The following is a 19,868-nucleotide window of genomic DNA, read 5'->3' on the forward strand; positions in this document are numbered from 1 at the left end:
TACTAACATGCTGCATCTTTCATCAGAACAGAATTTGAAGCCTCACTGGGTGGACCAATTCCTGCTCTGTTTTCTGCACTGACACGGAATTCGTAGGTGCTTCCTTCTTGCAGTCCTGTTACTTTGCATCTGAGATCGGAAACTGGTGTTTTTATTGCTCTCACCCATCGCAGGCTTTTCTTTTCTCTCCTTTCTACATGATATCCTGTAATTTCGCTGCCACCATCATCCACTGGCCTTTTCCAGCTGACAGTGGCAGTGTTCTTAGTGACATTTGATACCTCTGGTTTTTCAGGAGGGCCAGGGGGACCTGAAAAGGAAGCAAATTTATTAGAAATCCATGATTTTGTAAACTCTGCTATAAATGTTTCCATGTCAATTCCTTCACATGCTCTACATACCAAATCTGTCTACCATTTTGACAGGTTCAGACTGTATAGGTTCTCCTTTGCCATAGTGGTTTACAGCTGAGACCCGGAAGATGTACTCATTTCCTTGGATAAGTTTGGTTGCCACATGCCTGCAAGACTGAATATCTTCAGAAACCACTGTCCACAAAAGTCGGCTGGTTTCTCTCTTTTCAAGTATATAGGACTTAATTGGTGAGCCGCCATCTTCCAAGGGAGGTGTCCATGTAAGTGTTGCTTTTTCAGCAGAAACATTACTGATTTCAATAGGACCTGGGGGACCAGGTACATCAAGGACTGTTACCTTCACATGTTCCTCCTTCGTGCCAAAAGGATTGGTAGCAGTGATGGTGTATTCACCGGCATCTTTTCTAGTGGCATACTTGATAGTAAGCATGGAAGATGTTGGGGTTGAAGTTATCTGAGTGATATCTGTTGGTCTAATATCTTTTCCTGCCTTGGACCAACTTGATTTTGGAAGGGGTTTGCCAAGAATGCTAATGGCATTCAAAACAATGGTATCCCCTGCTTTAATTGTTAGCCCATCTTTTATTGTGGGATCAAGGACAATTGTTGGTGCCTCTGCAAAGAAAAAAATACATTTTAATCAGAAAAGGAAGGAGGCTTAATTTGCCTTAAAAAAAAAGGTACATAAAAAGTAAAATGGACCTACCATATTCATCCTTGCAAATAATGGTGTCTGTACTTTCTGATGGAGCACTGATAGCACCTGCTGTATTCTTTGCTCTAATTCTGAATTCATATTTTCCACCCTCAACAAGGTCAGTTACAGTAAAAGCACATTCTGGGACATTAACATGGTTGGCTTTCATCCAAGACTTCGAAGGTAGATCTCGCTTCTCCACTATATATCCAGTTAACTTATGACCACCGTCATATTTAGGTTCAGTCCAAATGAGAGTCACTGAATTCCTTGTTACATTAATAACCTCAGGTTTCCCAGGAGGATCTAAAACATAAAAACAAAACCAGTCAAACAAATACTAGTTTTCTTCATGTAAAACATGCACCTGGGTTTTTCTTCATATAATGACTTACCAATCGGGTCCAGTGCCACGACAGGCTCTGATGGTAGGCTTGGCTTGCCCACACCTGCTAAATTGATTGCCATAACTCGGAATTCATATTCAAGACCTTCAGTTAATCCTGTCACTTTAAAGTCTCTCATCCTTATCGGAGTCTTGTTAGCTCTCTTCCACAAAAGGCTGTTTCTTTCCTTGAACTCGAGATGATACCCTACAAAAGACCCAGGGATGTATCAAGTATAAATGCAGCTTGATTTTACAATATGTATGTGTTGCCCAAATTATTTATACATATCCATATATATTGAACAAGTAATAATTCTTGCTAGTATCTATACTTTTATTACCCAAGCATAGTGCCATTTTTTTTCTTCTTGGAATATGCATAGTTGTTGTCTTTTTTGGTGAACAATTTTAACTTACAAAAATAGATATTATAATTAAGAAATACTTTATTAACTATTACATTAGGAGATTTTCAATAAAATTAAACATTAACCATATGTACTGAAAGAAAAACACATTTCTATATAAGCAGATAATGTTATCGATAAGCACATATTCAACTGTTCTCAGGGAAATATTTGTGAGGAATCTTGATGTAAAAGCTGTAGGATAAGAACAAACAAAATACCTGTAATTGGAGAGCCACCAGTTTTCTTGGGGTCAGTCCAAGTTAGAGATACTGAATCGTGTCTGACATCCACAATATTGGGAGGTGGGGGAGCATCAGGCACATCTAGAAAAAAGTAGATAATGCAGGATTTATAATAAGCCTCCTCAAAACCGTGTTTCGCTTTACATCTTCTGAATTTAAGACACTTACCAAATGGATGTCTTGCAACAATTGGCTCCGATTTCAGGCCTTCCCCCACACCGTATTTATTTTCGGCACTGACCCTGAAGGTGTATTCCATGCCCTCATGAAGTCTGGTTACTCTAAAGGTGGTTTTCTGGACAGCCGAGGCGCACGTCACCCACTTGTTGTTCACAGAATCCCTCTTCTCTAGGATATAGTTGGTGATTTCAGAACCTCCATCATCCTTTGGAGGAGCCCACTTTAAGGTCATGGCTTCTGCTGTGACTTCATCAAATTTGATTGGTCCAGTAGGGATGCCAGGCTTGCCAACAACCTTTATGGAGATAGTTCCTTCCTTGGTGCCAGCAACATTCTTAAGTGTGATTGTGTATTTTCCAGCATCAGATTTTTGGCAATCGTACACTATAAGAGTTGTGTTAACTGCAGATGACTCAACACTGACTCTAGTGTCAGTTGCTAGAGGATCTTCTCCTTTCTTCCAGGAGACTGATGGAGCTGGCTTGCCTTTTATGGGGATCTTAAGCCGGAAGTTGCTGTTTTCTTTAGCCAAGTAGCACAAATCAGGTAGACCCTTTAAGTCAAGATCAGGAGCCACTGTAAAATAGCAGAGATAAATGACTGTTATTTTTAAGGCCAGGAAATTAACTTTTTCACATAGTTCTAGCTTTTAACGGATTTTTAGATAAGCTAGTGAGTAGGACACAAGAGTGCATTTTCGACGACAATAAAGGAAAAATGAAGATGTGTGGATAGAGCCTTACCAACATCATCCCTTGCCACAACAGTGATTTCGCTTGGGGTTCCTTCTCCATTTTCATTCTCAGCACTCACTCTGAAGGTATATTCCTTCCCTTCAGTCAAATCTTTTGCAGAGTACTGTAGGCTTAAAGATTTCATAACTCGTTGCCACTTATTTTCTTCAGTCAGGAAATCAACTACATATCCAATAATCCGACTTCCACCATCACTATGAGGCTTTTTCCAGCCAATGCTACAAGATGACTTAGTTACAGACCTCACTTTCAGGTCCACAACTGGTCCAGGAGTTTCTAAAGCAAAGGAGAAATGATAAGTGTAAGCACCATATAACAAAGGAAGGATGTAACTCAAAATGATGGGATGATGGTTCATTTGCTTACGGGAAGCTTTGACAGCATCACGAGTTTCACCGGGATCACCAATGCCATACTCATTTTCAGCAAACACTCGGAAGAAGTAGGATTTTCCCTCCTCCAAATTAGGTACTCTGAAACTTGTTTTGGAGCACTCAGTTGTCACTGTAGACCAGGATTTCCTCTCTGCATCACGTTTTTGTACCACATAGTTTATGATGGGGCTTCCACCATCAATAATGGGAGGCTCCCAGGTAACATAAGCAGAGTCTTTGGATATTTCCTTAACAGTCACATTGACAGGTGGCCCAGGAGTATCTGGATAAATAGTAGGTAAATAAGAAATGAATGTGTAAAAAATACATAAGCTATTTTAAAATATATATGATTCTTTTTTGAAATAGACTTACCAAGCACTTTCACAACAATGGCATATTCCTTTTTACCACAGCTGTTCTCCAGGGTTAAGATATATTTTCCTGCATCATATTTGTTCACATTTTCACAGCGCAAGAAAGTGTCAAAGTCAGTTGACTTTATGTCCAGTCCAATCCTGTCTCTCAGATTGACATTTGGTTTAGACCAAGTAATCTTTGGAGGTGGGCGTCCTTTTACTGGTACATATAGTCTCATGGTAACTCCAGCACGTAATATGAGTGTCTTCCTTAAGTCCGCATCGAGTTCTCCCTCAGGTGGAACTGTTTAATTTTGAGTGAAGAAGTTAAATAAAAATTTAATAGTCAAATGTATTTCCAGGGACTGGCCTTATCACTCCTAAAATGCATTTATTTTCTAGAGCTGATTTCTTGTTCTTTAAAACTTCCTTAATACAATCCTCAAAACCATTTTTCTGTTCTGTACTAATTGTTGATCTTTACATTTTCCACTATGCTTTAGGCTTAACCAGGTTTTCACCCCGGAGGATCTGTACCTCCTCTTTCATGAGCCTTATGTACTCTGAAATGCTACATTTATTAAAAGGAAAGTAGACGATTGATTTTTGGCTCCCTTTCATTCTTGTTTTTTCCTTTCTATATTCCATGAAGGTATTCTGCCACATATTCTAGCTCTCTTTATTATTTCATAGTAGGAAGAAAAGTACCTGGAGGGTGACATATAATATCAAGTAATTCAAATAAAGGGGAAATTATCATGGAGAATAAGCAAATAGAAGAAATAAGAAGAAGGGAAATTAAGATGGAGAGCCCACCAATGACATACTTAGGGAGATGGTGGATTGGAAAACAGAAACCCTAAGAATAATAAATAGCTCACTACTTAGTTAAAAGGCCTCTTTATTCCTAAAATAAAATTCTTACATTCCAATAAAATTCTCTCATTTCATGTCTTTTGAAGACATGAAATTCTTATATATATGAAAAGCTTTTCAAAACCACAAATCATGTGCATTTGATTTGCCTGTTCCACAATATCGTAAAGTACCCACCCAGCTCTCCTAAAAAGTACTCTTGGAGTTACCAACTCTACACCTTGTTAATAAATTAATCTACCTAAGGGAGTTCTATTCTCCCTCTTAGAATGTGATTAATAAGAAAAGCCTTATGTATTCCCCCTGGTAATACTTACTTAAGATGTCCTTGGGATAGTGTTTATCTGGCACATCACTGGGGTCACTGTATCCAATCTTATTAACGGCATACACACGGAATTGATATTGTGTGTCTTCCATCAGGCCAGTAACCTCAAAGCGGGTTTTCTGTAGATTCTGTGGTAAGTTGCACCTCACCCAGTTATCGGAGTCAGCCCGTTTTACTTCAACGAGATAACCAATGATAGGGCTGCCGCCGTCATAGGCTGGCTTGCCCCAAGATAGACTCACGGAGCTACGAGTTGTATCATATACTTTAGGGAAAGCCGGTGGGCCAGGAGGATCTGAGAATAAATAATGATAGGAAATTTTCATTAAAACCTCCTTCCTGGGTGTTTAATGCTGCTTTTAACACAGGATGTGGAACTCGTTCATGAACACTTACACTGTGGGTCCCGAGCATAAGCGGCCTTGGATGCGTCACTGGGTTTGCCTGGTCCAGCTTTATTTATAGCTGTAACACGGAACTCATATTCGGTACCTTCTTGAAGACCTGTTGCTTTTATTGTTCTTTCTATAATAGGTTTTCTGTTGACCTTAGTCCAGTTAACTGCCTGGGTTTCCCGCTTTTCAAGCAAATAGCCAGTGATGGGTGAGCCGCCATCATCTGCTGGTGGCTTCCAGCTGACTGTCATGTGATCTTTGGTTATGTTGCTAATAACAGGAGGATCACAGCGTCCTGGTGGGTCTGCAGAAATTGATTGAAAAGTTAATTTCCCAGGCTAAAAGGTAATATTTAAAAAATCAAATGAAAAACCACCGGGAAATGTTCCTACCGTATGGGTTTTTGGCAATTGCTGGTTCAGTGAAGACTGGATCGCCTACTCCATATTTATTTTCAGCACAAATACGGAACTGATACTCATGGCCCTCTATAAGTTTCTCCACGCTGCAGCTGGTGATAGGCACAGTTGCAGAGACTTGAGCCCAGTTGGGCCTGCTTGTTTCACGTTTGTCAACAATATAGTTGGTGATTTCTGAGCCTCCATCTTCAAGAGGCGGTTCCCAAGAAAGCATTGCACGATCTGAATACATTTTGTTGATTTTAACAGATGCTGGAGGACCAGGTTTATCTGAAAGAATAAGGAAGAAGAGTGAAGTATTTCACTAAAATATGTGGAATGGGGAATGAGTATAGAGTAGAGGTCTGGAGACCTGGGCTGCAGTCTTTCTATTGCCAATTTCCTATATGACCTAGGAGGTTAGTTAATTTTTTAGAATCTTAGTTTCTTCATTTGTAAAATTAGGTAATTGAAATATGTGATTTCTAAAGCTCTTTTTAACTCTAAAACATGGTTCTATCATAAGAATAATTCTGTGCATAGGAAATATACATTAGAATATGTATGTCTTCTCCCACATTATTTTGTAAATCCTATTTACATCCCATTATCCAAAGTAAAATATGGGATTCCAATGAAGTTTATTAGTTACCTAACACTTTAAGTTTAATGGTGGCTGATTTAGAACCACTTGAATTTTCAGCAGTAATGGTATAGTCTCCTGAGTCCTTCCGGTTCACGCTGAATAGCTCCAAGGTGCACAGATTCCGCTGCATGGCCATCTTTATGCCTTCTGCTGGTTTTAGCAGTGTGCCATCTTTCTTCCAAGAAACCGTTGGCATTGGTTTACCAAAAACAGTAGCATCCAAGCAGACATTAGTTCCAGCTTTCACAGTAAGCAAAGATTTCATAGCCACACTCAGATCTATCCTGGGAGGGACTGGAAGGAAATAAGATAAAGGACTTTAATATATGCAAAGCCATATTATGTAATCCTTATTAATAATAGTGGGAAATTCATATGCTGCCTCTTTCAAGAATGGAATTTTAGTGTTATTTCATTTTGTTTATTTTTAATAGACAAATAATAACTGCATTATTGAATAACTATTGAAATTATATAGTTGCCACAGTTGTGTATCCTGCTTTTTAGTTTACCATGTTATTATGATTCTCCATAATCATAATGTTTGTGTCTATATACAAAACATCATTTTAATTTTCCTTTTTTCCTTAGGTGTATATTTAATTTTTTATTAGGAAAAATGACCATCATGAATGCTGTTACATCTTTGCCTATAATACTCAGCAGAATCTTACCATTTTCTGCGAGGATAGTCACTGGATCAGAAGGTTCAGAAGGTGGGCTAATGTTTACCGCAGTCCTGGCAATAGCTCTAAATTGATACTGAGCTTTCTCTTCTAGGCCAGTAGCTGTGTACTCTTCCTGGGGAATCTGGTGAGGTGCAGTATTGCACCGTACCCATTTATCACCAGGAAGTTTGCAAGCTTCTACGAAATAGCCAATAATTTTACTGCCTCCATCATGCTTTGGACGAGCCCAGATCAGAGATACAGTACTCTTGGTGACATCAATAGCTTCAGGTTTCCCAGGAGGATCTAAAACAAAAAGAGGTACACTCACCATTTATCTTACCAACAGAAGTTTAAACTTCCATATTTCACATTATCATCCCTGCTGCTAAGTAACAAGCTCAACACGATGACAATTATCCCATTTTAATAACCGTCCAACTAGTATGCACTTTTGAGTCCTTGCTGTATGCTTTAAAGGAAATTATATGTCCTTTTCTTTTTTTAATATGTCATCTTCATTGTAAGAGATAGAACATATTCTTAAATGGGAGTTGTAATCTTCAGATCTCTACTACTGTCTATGTCTTGGAGTCCAAATCTTAGACTCCGAGATTTAAATGTGCCTCCATAACACTAAAACAACAACAACAACAACAACAATAAAAAAATCCCAAAACTTACCAACTGGCATTCTTGCAGTTACATATTCTGTGGGTTTACTGGGTGGGCTGGATCCAGCTTTGTTTAGGGCATAGATTCTGAATGAATACTCCAGACCTTCTACAAGGCCAGCACAAGGATATTCAGTTGACCGGACAAGAGTTTCATTGGCTTTCACCCACAGCAAACTGTTTCTTTCCTTGCGTTCAATTAGATAACCAATAATGGGGCTCCCTCCATCACTGTCTGGTCTGTCCCAAGCAACAAAAATGCAGTCCTTGTTGACTTTGGTGACTCGTGCATTCTTTGGTTCACTAGGAACACCTGGAGATGAAGACAAGGAAAATGTCAGTTTCTACATTAAGTAACAAACTAGAAAGAAAACATAACTTTTTTTCTCCTTCACAAAAACATACCAAATGGGAACTGCGCAACCATCTTTGGAGATGTGAGAGGCTCTGAAATGCCAAATCGGTTTTCAGCACGGACCCGGAAGATGTACTCCTGGCCTGGGATGAGCTTTCCAACCCTGCAGGAAGTTTTTGTGACTGAAGCTAGAGCCGTGACCCAGTCACCTCGGCTTACATCACACTTCTCCACTATATAATTGGTGATGTTACTGCCTCCGTCCTCCAGAGGGATGTGCCATGACAGGGAGCAAGCATCAGCGTCTATATCAGAAATGTCAAATGGAGGCTGAGGGGGGCCGGGGGCATCTGCATGAACCAAGAGGAAAGAAATGTAAGAACAAGGATTTGATGCATAAAAATGTTTCTGAGCTTCATATTTAGATGGCCGTTTGTCTAATACTTAACTTACCCATGACTACAACTTTGATTTTCTGAGTGTCTGTCCCAGAACTGTTCTCTGCTGTAAGGCTGTAGTAACCACTGTCTTTCCTAGTCACATCTTTTATGATCAGAATTGAAGAGCTGTCTGCTTTATGCACTGCCAGGTGGCTGGATGTGACAACTTCATCTTCTCCTTTTTTCCATTTACAGGTGGGATGAGGCTTTCCATACACATGGGCTTCAATTCGGAGTTTTTTCCCAGCTTTGATAGTAATTTGCTCTGGCATAAGGATCTTTGGTGGCACTGAAAGTAAAATGAAAAGATATTAATTTTGGGAAGGTGGTTAAGTTTCTTCTGGTGAAGAACTATACTGGTGCAAATTAATGCTTGTATGGTACCAATGTTTTTTTTAATATATACTTTAAGTTCTGGGATACATGTGCAGAATGTGCAGGCTTGTTACATAGGTATACACGTGCCATGGTGATTTGCTGCACCCATCAACATATCATCTACATTAGGTATTTCTCCTAATGCTATCCCTCCCCTAGCCCCCCACCCCCCTGACAGGCCCCAGTGTGTGATGCTCCCCTCCCTGTGTCCATGTGTTTTCATTGTTCAGCTCCCACTTATGAGTAAGAACATGTGGTGTTTGGTTTTCTCTTCTTGTGTTAGTTTGCTGAGAATGATGGTTTCCAGCTTCATCCATGTCCCTGCAAAGGACATGAACTCATCCTTTTTTATGGCTGCGTAGTATTCTGTGGTGTAAATGTGGTGCCACATTTTCTTTATCCAGTCTATCACTGATGGGCATTTGGGTTGGTTCCAAGTCTTTGCTATTGTGAACAGTGCCACAATAAACATACATGTGCATGTGCCTTTATAGTAGAATGAGTTATAATCCTTTGGGTATATACCCAGTAATGAGATTGCTGGGTCAAATGGTATTTCTGGTTCTAGATCCTTGAGGAATCACCACACTGTCTTCCATAATGGTTGAACTAATTTACACTCCCACCAACAGTGTAAAAGCTTTCCTATTTCTCCACATCCTCTCCAGCACCTGTTGTTTCCTGACTTTTTAATGATCACCATTCTAACTGGTGTGAGATAGTATCTCATTGTGGTTTTGATTTGCATTTCTCTAATGACCAGTGATGATGAGCTTTTTTTCTTATGTTTGTTGTACAGCCAATATTTTTAAAAACACAGAATAGTGTAGAAAACATAAGAATGCACATGATAATGAATGGGTATTGTTTCAGGAAATGTTTTTTAGTTATATATGTGTTTGTGTAAGTTTATTTACTGTGTGTTTTTGGCCCGCTCACGTGTTTGAAAGCCACTGTTCTCTATTGTTTTTCAAGTATTTCTAGAGTTAGATTCCTCAGGGAGAAATGTCTATATATAAAACAAATTCTAATAAACTTACCACATGACATAAATGAAGCAACGACTACTTACACAGTTGTTCTTTGGCTTCATACACTCCTTCAGCTTCTCTTGGCAAACTGACTCCAACAGCATTTCTGGCCGCTACTCTAAATTTGTATTTCTTTCCTTCCTTTAGGCCAGTGACAACAAGGCTGAGATCTTTTACCACTGAGTACTCTGTCCAGCGATCTGCAGGCTGCTCTTCTTCTCTGTAACTAATGATGTAGCCATCGATTTTAGCACCTCCATCACGTAGGGGAGGTAACCAGGCTAAGGTGGCACTGTTCTTTGTCATTTCAGTCACTTCTAATTTCCTTGGGGGATCTGGCTCACCTAGAAGAAAAACATAATTTAGAAGATTACCTAGGTAACCTAATCAAATCCCCTTTGTTAATGTACATAAGAGTTTTAATATGCCATTTGCTCCAATGTACATAGAACCTGTAGTTCAGTACATTAAAAGTAAAACATATAAGATGAGACAGATCAAAAAAGTGTTTCATGAGTGAGATAGATATTTATTACACTATTTGGGTCTCTACAAATGAAATCTCTTTCAGAAGTGGATTAAAATGGTATTAGCATCTTGACCTAGCTAAAATAGGAGACTGGAGTTAAAAGGAGGAAGAAAGCATAATACTTACTTAGAGGATCTGATGCAAGCACTGGTTTTGGGACTTCTGTTGGGACGCCAGGGCCATATTCGTTGACAGCAGTTACTCTGAAGTAATACTCATTCCCAGGGACAAGATTGGTTACGTGGAAGCTTGTTTTCTTAACTTCTGGGGTAACGGTTGACCATGTCTTTCTGTCTGCCTCACGTTTCTCCACGATATAATGTGTCACTTGGCTCCCACCGTCGTTTTCAGGAGGGGCCCAGGACACATGGCATGATGTTTTAGTGACATCTGAAACTTTTAAATCAGACACAGGTCCAGGAGTGTCTGTAAAGAATCATAAAATCAGATATACATGTCTCCTCAGCATCCCTATTAACAAATTCATTTTCGAAGTGGAAGGGAGAAGCATTTTAGTAACCCACCTAATACTCTGACATTTACGAATACAGCCTTTTCTCCTGCTGGGTTCACAAGTGTTAAGGAATATTTTCCTGAGTCATCGCGGGTAGAATTGGGGATGACAAGGAAGGCCATAGTGTCAACCAGATCAACTTGTCCTTTTCTGACCACATTATCAATGCCCACTTTTCGCCAAGTGACTTTAGGGGCTGGTCGTCCTCTCACTATAGCAAAGAGACGAATAGGGCATCCTGCTCTCACTATGACCAGTTTTCTCATGCTGGCATCCAAATCAATCTCCGGAGGTTCTGCAAATGACATTAAGGTCATTAATTGATTTTTCAGAATGTGGAGAAATCACAAGAAATTAAGTGTGAATGAATCACATGCTAAAGGAAGGACTTACCTAGTATTTCTTTAGGTTTGATAGCTTCCTTTAGCTCTGCAGGGCGCCCAATACCAACTTGGTTTTGGGCACACACCCTGAACTCGTATTCCTGGTTTTCATCCAAGCTGGTAACAGTGAATTCCTTGCGTACAAGCTGTGCTGCAGCATTACACCGTTTCCAGCCTTCATCAGGAGACGCATCTGCTATTTTTGGTCTCATTTCCACAACATATCCAATGATCGGTGCACCACCATCATAGACTGGTTTTCCCCACCCAAGAGTTATGGAATGTTTGGTTGTATCAACCACTCTGAAATTGGTTGGTGGACCAGGTGGCTCTGAAAATAAAATATAAGAATAAATATACATGTGGTTAACTACTACTAGTGATACTTCAATGTGTAATTTTATATAGCCTATTCTCAGTTAATCAAATATAGGTCATCCAATTTTTCAATTAGTGTCCTCTTTAGTTTCCTTCATAAAAATGAGAATCTACTATTGTTTGTACCTTTTAGGTATTTTGGTAAAAGGTCTATTTGGAAAAATATTTGCTAAATACAGTTTTGATGTTATGGATTTAGATGTTACATTATTTATCGAATACTTCTGTGCTTGAGATTAAGAGTTGATGTAGTATCAGAAAAAACAAGGACATCCTACCTATGGGGTCTTTTGCCACCACCGGTCTTGAAGGCAAGCTTGGTTCTCCAATTCCAATTTCATTTTCTGCCTTGACACGGAACTGATATTCATGGTCTGGGAGGAGATTCTGTACTTTCATACGTCTCTCAGGGATTGCACTCTTGTTGACAGGGACCCATCGTGTTGAATGCTTTTCCTTTTTCTCCAAAAAGTATCCAGTTATAGACTTTCCACCATCATATTCAGGTGGATTCCAAACCACAGTCATCTCTTCTTTGCTTACTTTAGTGACTTCTGGGGGATCAGGGCGACCAGGTTTATCATACTTGGTTTTGGCTATGACTGGTTTACTTTCTGTTGGAGGCCCTGTGCCTATTTTATTTTCTGCACGGACTCTGAAAATATATTCATTTCCTTCTATGAGACGTGTTACTGTAGTACCAGGTGTCAAGACAGTAGCAGAATAGGTAGACCAAACCATTCGCTTTGTCTCACATTTTTCTAGAATATAATTTTGGATTTCACAGCCACCATCATCTTCTGGTGGATCCCAGCGAACAGTACACCTATCACTGGACACATCAACAATTTTCAGATTTCTCACAGGACCAGGCTTATCTAAAACGTTGACAGTGGCATAGGCCACAAAACTGCCAGCCGTGTTAGTTGCCGTAACTACATATTTGCCCCCATCACTTCGCTTTGCTTTAGTAAGAGAAAATTTAGATGAATCAGCACTGGTATCAATCTTGACCCTTGGTGACCTTGTTAAGTCTGTAGCGTCTTTGTCCTTGGTCCATGCAACTTCTGGGAATGGTTTGCCTCTAACCCCTGCCTCAAGCCTAATGGTGTCCCCTGCTTTGACAGTTAGGACCCCACTTAATTTCAGATCAAGTACTGGTTTTTGTAAGTCTTCTTTCACAACAACTTCCTCTGTCTTCACCCAGTCACTTTCCCCACCTTCATTCTTTGTTTGCACTCTGAACTCATAAATCTGGTTTTCAACACATCTGTCAACCATGTAGTGAGTTTCTTTAATGCTTCCTTTATGCACTCTTTCCCAGTCATCGGAGCCCTTAAGCCTTCTCTCAACATGATATGACAGATTTGGACTGCCACCATCATAGTCAGGCCTCCGCCACTTTAGGTAGACAAATGTCTTTCCTTTATCTGCAATGTGAAGGTTTTCAGGCTCACCTGGTCTGTCAATAGGGTTAATAGCCAGAATGGGAGTTTTTGTTTCGATGGTTGGCCCAACACCTACTTTATTCTCTGCACAAACTCGGAAATAGTATTCATTGTTGGCTAAAAGGTTGGCCTTGATTAATCGTTTAGTGACATCTGATGCAACAATTGACCAGCCTTTCTGGTTCGGTTTGCGATATTCTACTATGAAGTTTGTTATTTCTGAGCCGCCATTATCTAGTGGGTTTTCCCAAGAAATTGTACAGTTCTCTTTGGTTACATTGGTAACCTTCAAATTCTGGCAAGGCCCAGGTCTGTCAAGGACGTTAACGATGGCTGAACCTTGGGCATGTCCACTGCTATTCTTAGCTGAGATGATATACTTGCCATGATCAGCTCTAACAGCTTCTTTAATTTGTAACTCAACACGAGGTAGATCCTGAATAAGGTCCACCCTCTTTTCTCGGACCAATACTTTGCCTTCCTTAGTCCAAGTTATGTCTGGTTCAGGTCTGCCTTTGACTCGAGCTAGAATGCGGATAGTTTGGCCTACTCTCACAGTAATAACATCACGACAAGTAACATCAAGTTCTACTTCTGGAGGATGAAGGATATCTTTTGCAATCACAGATTCTGCTAGTTCTCTTGGCTCACCCTCTCCTACAATATTAGCTGCCTTTATACGGAATCTGTACTCATTTCCTTCAATTAGTCCAGGTACCCTAAAGGCACATTGCCTAATGAGTTCATCTTTATTAATCCTGTTCCATTGTGCTGTGCCAGGTTTCTGACATTCCACTACATATCCTAGAATGGGGCTACCACCATCACTGAGAGGCTTTGTCCACACCAAATCAGCTGTTTCTCTGCTCTTGTCTTTCAGTTTAGGATTAATAGGTGGTCCAGGTGGTTTGATGGGCCGGCAAGCTTTTATTGGATCAGAACTTGGGGATGGGTTGCTTAGTCCTGCAAGATTTTCAGCAAAAACTCTAAACTCATATGTATTTCCTTCATAGAGTCCAGTCACTCTGAACTTCAGGTCAGCGATAGGTGTTTTGTTGACCCTCACCCATTTGCCAGTTACTTCTCGACGTTCCACATAGTAGCCAGTTATTGGACTGCCACCATCAGATTTTGGCAGGGTCCAAGACACTGTTGCTGCATTTTCAGTAATGTCAGTAACCACTGGTTTACCAGGAGGAGATGGAGGACTAAATTTATGCTTAGCAACAGTAGGTGTGGAGTCAAGGGGAGGACCAACACCTATCTTATTCTCTGCTCTAACTCGGAAAACATATTCACAGCCCTTCTGCAGATGTGGGATTTTCAGCTTTGTCTTACTGCTTCCTGAAGAGACAACACCCCACGTGTCTTTCCTTGTATCTTGTTTCTCAACAATATAATTTATCACAGGGCTTCCTCCATCATCCTTAGGTGGCTGCCATGAGATAGTCATGTGTTCAGGAGTAACATCCAGAATATTAATAGGACCTGTTGGTGGCCCAGGAACATCAAGAACAGTAAGATGTACTGCTACTGTTTTGCTACCAGCTGCATTGGAAACTGTGATTTGATATTCCCCAGTGTCTCTCCTTAAGCAGTTCTTAATGGTAAGTACTGATGAGAAGTTGTCTGTTTCAACTGTGTAGTGCTCATCAGTTTTAATCTCACTCCCATCGGTTGTCCACTTCGCAGTAGGAGCAGGAACACCTCTTATAATAGCAGGGAATCTGACTGTGGTTCCGGCCTTTACCACAAGACCTTCAATTAATTTCACATCTAGCTCCACGGATGGAGGCACTGAAAAGTAAACATGAAAAAATTAGATTTTGATTTTCACCTATATGAATAATTTTAAAAAGAAATAAGATAATACTGCTAGTCCAAAAATTACCTAGTTTTTCTTGACATTCTATCGGGATAGTTGTGTCAGGGAGACCAAGACCCACAATGTTTTCAGCTTTTACACGGAACCTATAGGTCTTTCCTTGTTGTAGTCCAGTAACCACACACTCTAAGTTTGTCACAGTCTTAAATTTAATCCAGTCCTGGGTGCCTTCTTCTTGATATTCTACCAAATATCCAGTGATTGGAGAACCACCATCACGATCCGGCTTATTCCAGACTAGGGAGACTTCAGTCTTGTCAACATCTACATGGTGCAGGTCCTTGGGTGGCCCTGGGGGATCTTTTCAAAGAAGAAGTTATGATGAAAAAGTAAGATTCTTAAAGACAGTCAAACAATAGTTTTGTATTCAGAGAAAGCAACTTACGGAGAGGATCCAGAGCCTTGATTGGTTTCGGTGTTTCAACAAAAGGACCACGTCCATACTGGTTCTCCGCAGCTACTCGGAAGAGGTACTGGTTGCCTTCATTCAGATGCTTAGCGAAGTGACTCTTTTTCTTTGATGTAGCTGAGAGAGGTGACCACTGTGCGCTGGCAACATCTCTCCTCTCAACCACATAATTGGTAATAACAGAACCACCATCATCCAGTGGTTCTTTCCAAGTAAGGTAACAAGAGTCTTTCCTAATTTCACTGACTTCCAGATCTCTAGGTGGTCCAGGTTTATCTAAAAAATGTTAAATAACAGTTTTATAAGTAATTTTATCCAAATAAGAGCTCAAAATTATCAAAATTTATTTTTAATGGCATAAGTATTAAAATTCTTACCTAATACAAGTACTTTTACTGAGACAGTTTTTGAACCAGCTGGATTCTCCACTGTTAAAGAATAAATTCCACCATCTTCATGGGCAGCATTACAAATTTCAAGCTTGCTACCAACTGGAGTCACATCAATTCTTGCTTTAGTTGGAACATCTCTGTCTTCTTTTTTCCAAGTTACTTTTGGGAATGGCACTCCTTTGATGATGGCACTAAGTCTTAGAGTATCACCAACCTTAATGTGTTGTTCTCTTGCCATGTTGGCATCAAGAATCAACTCAGGGGGTTCTAGAATAAAGAGAACAGAACACTCAGATTTGATCCATAATGCAGATTACAATTTAACACATACAATCAGACATCTATTTTCCTTGCAAACACAACTGAGAGCATTTTACTCACCAAGTCTGTCTTTTACTAGGACTGGCTCTGGAACATGAGCTGGATCTGATTCACCAGCTTCATTGACTGCTAACACTCTGAACTTATAGGTTTGACCGTCCCGAAGACCGGTGACTTTATATTTAGTTTCAGGACATGACTCAGGGATGTGATTGGCTCTTCTCCACTCTTCATCTCCAACTTTCTGGTACTCAACAATATAACCCAGAATCTTGCTCCCACCATCGTGACGTGGTGGCTGCCAAGTTAGATCGACTGAATTGCATGTTGTATCTATTGCTTCAGGATTAACAGGTGGACTTGGTTTAGCTAAAAAATAAAAGTAAAAAACGAATTAGCATATAGCTGAAAACAAAGTTAGATAACATGAAAACTGAATAAATCCATTAATACTATACCAATTGGATCTTTCGCAAAGACTGGTTTGGATGGTGGGCTTGGATCTCCAATACCAATTTCATTCTCTGCAGAAACCCGGAATTCATACTGACATCCTTCTAGAAGATCAGGAACCCTAAATTTAGTGTATGGATGAATAGGATCTTTGGTAACTCTAGCCCATCGTTTAGACATAGTTTCTCTCTTTTCCAGGATGTAGTTTGTGATGGGTTTTCCTCCATCATGTGGCTTGTTCCAGGTTACTAATGCAGAGTCTTTGGTAACTTCTGTAACAATTGGCTGATCAGGTGCATCAGGAACCCCTATAACAAATGTTGGAAAATGCGTTAGAAATTTATTTCTTTCTATTAGTTTTATCAAGCATTGAATCGCTAAAAAGAAACATAATGCATACTGAAACGATCTTTGGCTTTCATTGAATCAGACACCAGAGGATCACTTATTCCATACAGATTTTCAGCATGTATCCGGAAAATATAATCTTTTCCTTCAAGTAGTTTAGAAACTTTGCATGTTGTTTTAGCACTTGCAGATGTCACTGGCATCCAGACGTCTTTACCCACTTCCTTCTTCTCAATAATATAATTGGTGATTTCACTGCCTCCATCATCTAAAGGAGGCTTCCAAGAGATAACCATGTAATCTTTGGTCACCTCATCAAAACTAACTGGTCCTACTGGTGGTCCAGGACGGTCTGCAGAAAAAAAAAAATCATGGCACAAAATGTTATTTCCATTTCTGCTTTTGAAAGAACAGAAGATCTATTCTTTCCACTAAATAAGACTTACCAACAACATTAACTTGACAGAAACCTTTCCTAGAGCCTGTACTGTTCTCCACAACCACACAGTATTTGCCGGAATCTGAACGTTTGGCCTTGATCTTCTCTAAAGCAAGTGTTGTTGGTGTAGTCTTTATGTGAGTGCGATCATCTTCCAGCACATCAGCTTCATCTTTGAACCAGGAAACCTTAGGCTTTGGTTTGCCTGAGTAACGGCCAGTGAGGGCAAAAGCTTCACCAACTCGAATCGTGAGCTTATCTCTGAAGTCGAGGTGAAGCGTTGGGGGTGCTGAAATTTATAATTATAAAGGCAAGTCATTTTTATTGATGTCTTATTACAAATCTACAAATGTGCAAGTTTCAGAAGTATAAATTGTAGTAGACACATACCCAGCTCATCCTTGCAAGTGATTGGTTTGGTGCAAAATGATGGTTTGCCTTGTCCAACAATGTTGACAGCACTGACACGGTACTCATAGGTATCACCTTCTTTTAAGCCTTTAACAGTGTATTTTCTGCTAAGCAAGTTGTCATTTGTAACTTTGTGGAACTTCTCAGTTCCAATGAGCCGACTTTCTAGGACATAGTTAATAATTTCTGACCCGCCATCATACTTAGGAGGATTCCAAGTCAAAGTTACAGTATTTTTAGTAACTTCTTTGACTTCCAGGTCTTCAGGACGCTCTGGTACAGCTGCGAATATAAGTATAGGAATTGTGGTAGAAAAAAATGTCACATTAAGAATGTAGTAGGATGTAGTGAATATTCCTTTTCTGAAGATTGCATTTAAACATTAAACTCTCTGCTCCCATAAATAGCAAAAGAGGTCTCATCATAAAACTATTAGAGTTAAAAAGGACCCAATACAATTGAATTTCTTCACTTGACAGATGAGGAAATAGAGTTTGCTGAGGCAAAATAATTTAGGAAAGGTCTTCAGAGTTGGTAGTTTTAGAAGTAGGAAAATAATTCAGTTTCTATTAATGCCATTAAGTGGGAAATTAAAAAAAAATCTGTGAGGTATAGATGGAAGAAATTTGATAAATGAGCCAGGAGTGGTAATGCCAGCACTTTCGGAGGCCGAGGCAGGTGGATCACTTGAGGCCAGGAGTTTGAGACCAGCCTGGCCAACATGGCAAAACCCTGTCTCTACTAGAAATACAAAAATTAGCTGGGCATGGTGGTGCATGTCTGTAATCCTAGCTACTTGGGAGACTGAGACACAAGAATCACTTGAACCTCAGAGGTGGAGGTTGCAGTGAGCCAAGATCATGACACTACACTCCAGCCTCGGTAACAGAATAAGACTATGTGTCAAAACAAAACCAAAAAGAAAAAAAAAAACAAACAAAGAAAGAAATTGGATGAATTATACATATTCGTAAAATCTCTTTCACAATCACTGTCCAAATACTATCAAATCAGATACTGAGTAGTTGTGTGATAACTGCTTGTCAAGTGAATGAAATGTATGGCACTTATACACATATTTTTTCACCATAGTCTTGCACTAAATGAGTAAGGAAGTGATTAAGTATAAATTTTTTTTTTTTTTTTACTTACTTATTGGCTCTCTGATAACAAGTGCCTCTGATGTCTCAACAAATGGACCCATGCCAATACTATTTTCAGCCGCAATTCGGAAAAAGTAGGCTTTTCCTTGAATGAGACCCTGGACAGTAGCATTTTGTCGGGTAACTGTATATGTCACTGGGGTCCATGCTCTGCGGTCAGATTCACGCTTTTCAATGACATAATTGGTGATTGGAGAGCCTCCATCATCTTCTGGAGAAAACCATGTCAGTTTGCAGGACTCATTAGTTAGGTTGTGAGCTAGGAATGGTGTTCCAACGGGACCTGGAACATCTGGAAATAAGAAGAAAATATTTCAAGCTGTTTGCCTTCAATGAAAGATAACGCTCAACATTTGTTTTTTTAAAAGGAGACAAAAATGTTGTTATGAAGAAAGTAAGGTTTTGTGTCTACTAATTGAGTTAGTTTTTCCTCCTGCTATCTAGTCAATACAAAAACAGTCAAGCACTTTTTTTTTTTTTTTTTTTTTTTTTGAGATGGGAGTCTCGCTCTGTCACCCAGGCTGGAGTTCAGTGGCACGATCTCGGCTCACTGCAACCTCTGCTTCCCAGGTTCAAGCAATTCTCCTGCCTCAGCCTCCCGAGTAGCTGGGACTACAGGCACGTGCCACCATTATTGGGCTACTTTTTGCATTTTTAGTAGAGACAGGGTTTCACCATGTTGGCCAGGCTGGTCTCGAACTCCTGACCTCAAGTGATCCACCTGCCTTGGCCTCCCAAAGTCAGGGGATTACAGGTGTGAGCCATAGCATCAAGCCCCATATTTGTTAAATGAAGTAGGTTTGCAACAGTTATTGGTTACCATGGTT

At 39.9% G+C, this 19,868-nt stretch overlaps 1 protein-coding gene across 1 annotated transcript in view; it reads right to left on the reverse strand.

Annotated features, from left to right (window-relative positions):
- The window catches only part of TTN (titin), a 277,620-nt gene that overhangs the window by 50,605 nt on the left and 207,147 nt on the right, over positions 1–19,868 (reverse strand). Inside the window, exons 294-324 of the mRNA XM_063712900.1 lie at positions 19,031–19,333; positions 17,858–18,160; positions 17,475–17,756; positions 17,081–17,380; positions 16,686–16,988; positions 16,288–16,596; positions 15,892–16,173; positions 15,491–15,790; positions 15,112–15,405; positions 12,051–15,017; positions 11,405–11,725; positions 11,022–11,306; positions 10,624–10,923; positions 10,010–10,312; positions 8,573–8,848; positions 8,170–8,469; positions 7,775–8,077; positions 7,097–7,396; positions 6,429–6,716; positions 5,771–6,067; positions 5,380–5,682; positions 4,973–5,278; positions 3,796–4,083; positions 3,413–3,703; positions 3,035–3,322; positions 2,280–2,867; positions 2,088–2,192; positions 1,467–1,664; positions 1,081–1,377; positions 402–989; positions 8–310 (exon numbers count right to left, since the gene is read on the reverse strand). Of these exons, the coding sequence (XP_063568970.1) occupies positions 8–310; positions 402–989; positions 1,081–1,377; positions 1,467–1,664; positions 2,088–2,192; positions 2,280–2,867; positions 3,035–3,322; positions 3,413–3,703; positions 3,796–4,083; positions 4,973–5,278; positions 5,380–5,682; positions 5,771–6,067; positions 6,429–6,716; positions 7,097–7,396; positions 7,775–8,077; positions 8,170–8,469; positions 8,573–8,848; positions 10,010–10,312; positions 10,624–10,923; positions 11,022–11,306; positions 11,405–11,725; positions 12,051–15,017; positions 15,112–15,405; positions 15,491–15,790; positions 15,892–16,173; positions 16,288–16,596; positions 16,686–16,988; positions 17,081–17,380; positions 17,475–17,756; positions 17,858–18,160; positions 19,031–19,333 (12,171 nt within the window). The remainder of the gene's footprint in view (positions 1–7; positions 311–401; positions 990–1,080; positions 1,378–1,466; positions 1,665–2,087; positions 2,193–2,279; positions 2,868–3,034; positions 3,323–3,412; positions 3,704–3,795; positions 4,084–4,972; positions 5,279–5,379; positions 5,683–5,770; positions 6,068–6,428; positions 6,717–7,096; positions 7,397–7,774; positions 8,078–8,169; positions 8,470–8,572; positions 8,849–10,009; positions 10,313–10,623; positions 10,924–11,021; positions 11,307–11,404; positions 11,726–12,050; positions 15,018–15,111; positions 15,406–15,490; positions 15,791–15,891; positions 16,174–16,287; positions 16,597–16,685; positions 16,989–17,080; positions 17,381–17,474; positions 17,757–17,857; positions 18,161–19,030; positions 19,334–19,868) is intronic.

Source organism: Pongo abelii, chromosome 11, assembly GCF_028885655.2.
Source record: "Pongo abelii isolate AG06213 chromosome 11, NHGRI_mPonAbe1-v2.0_pri, whole genome shotgun sequence".
Lineage (NCBI taxonomy): Eukaryota > Metazoa > Chordata > Mammalia > Primates > Hominidae > Pongo > Pongo abelii.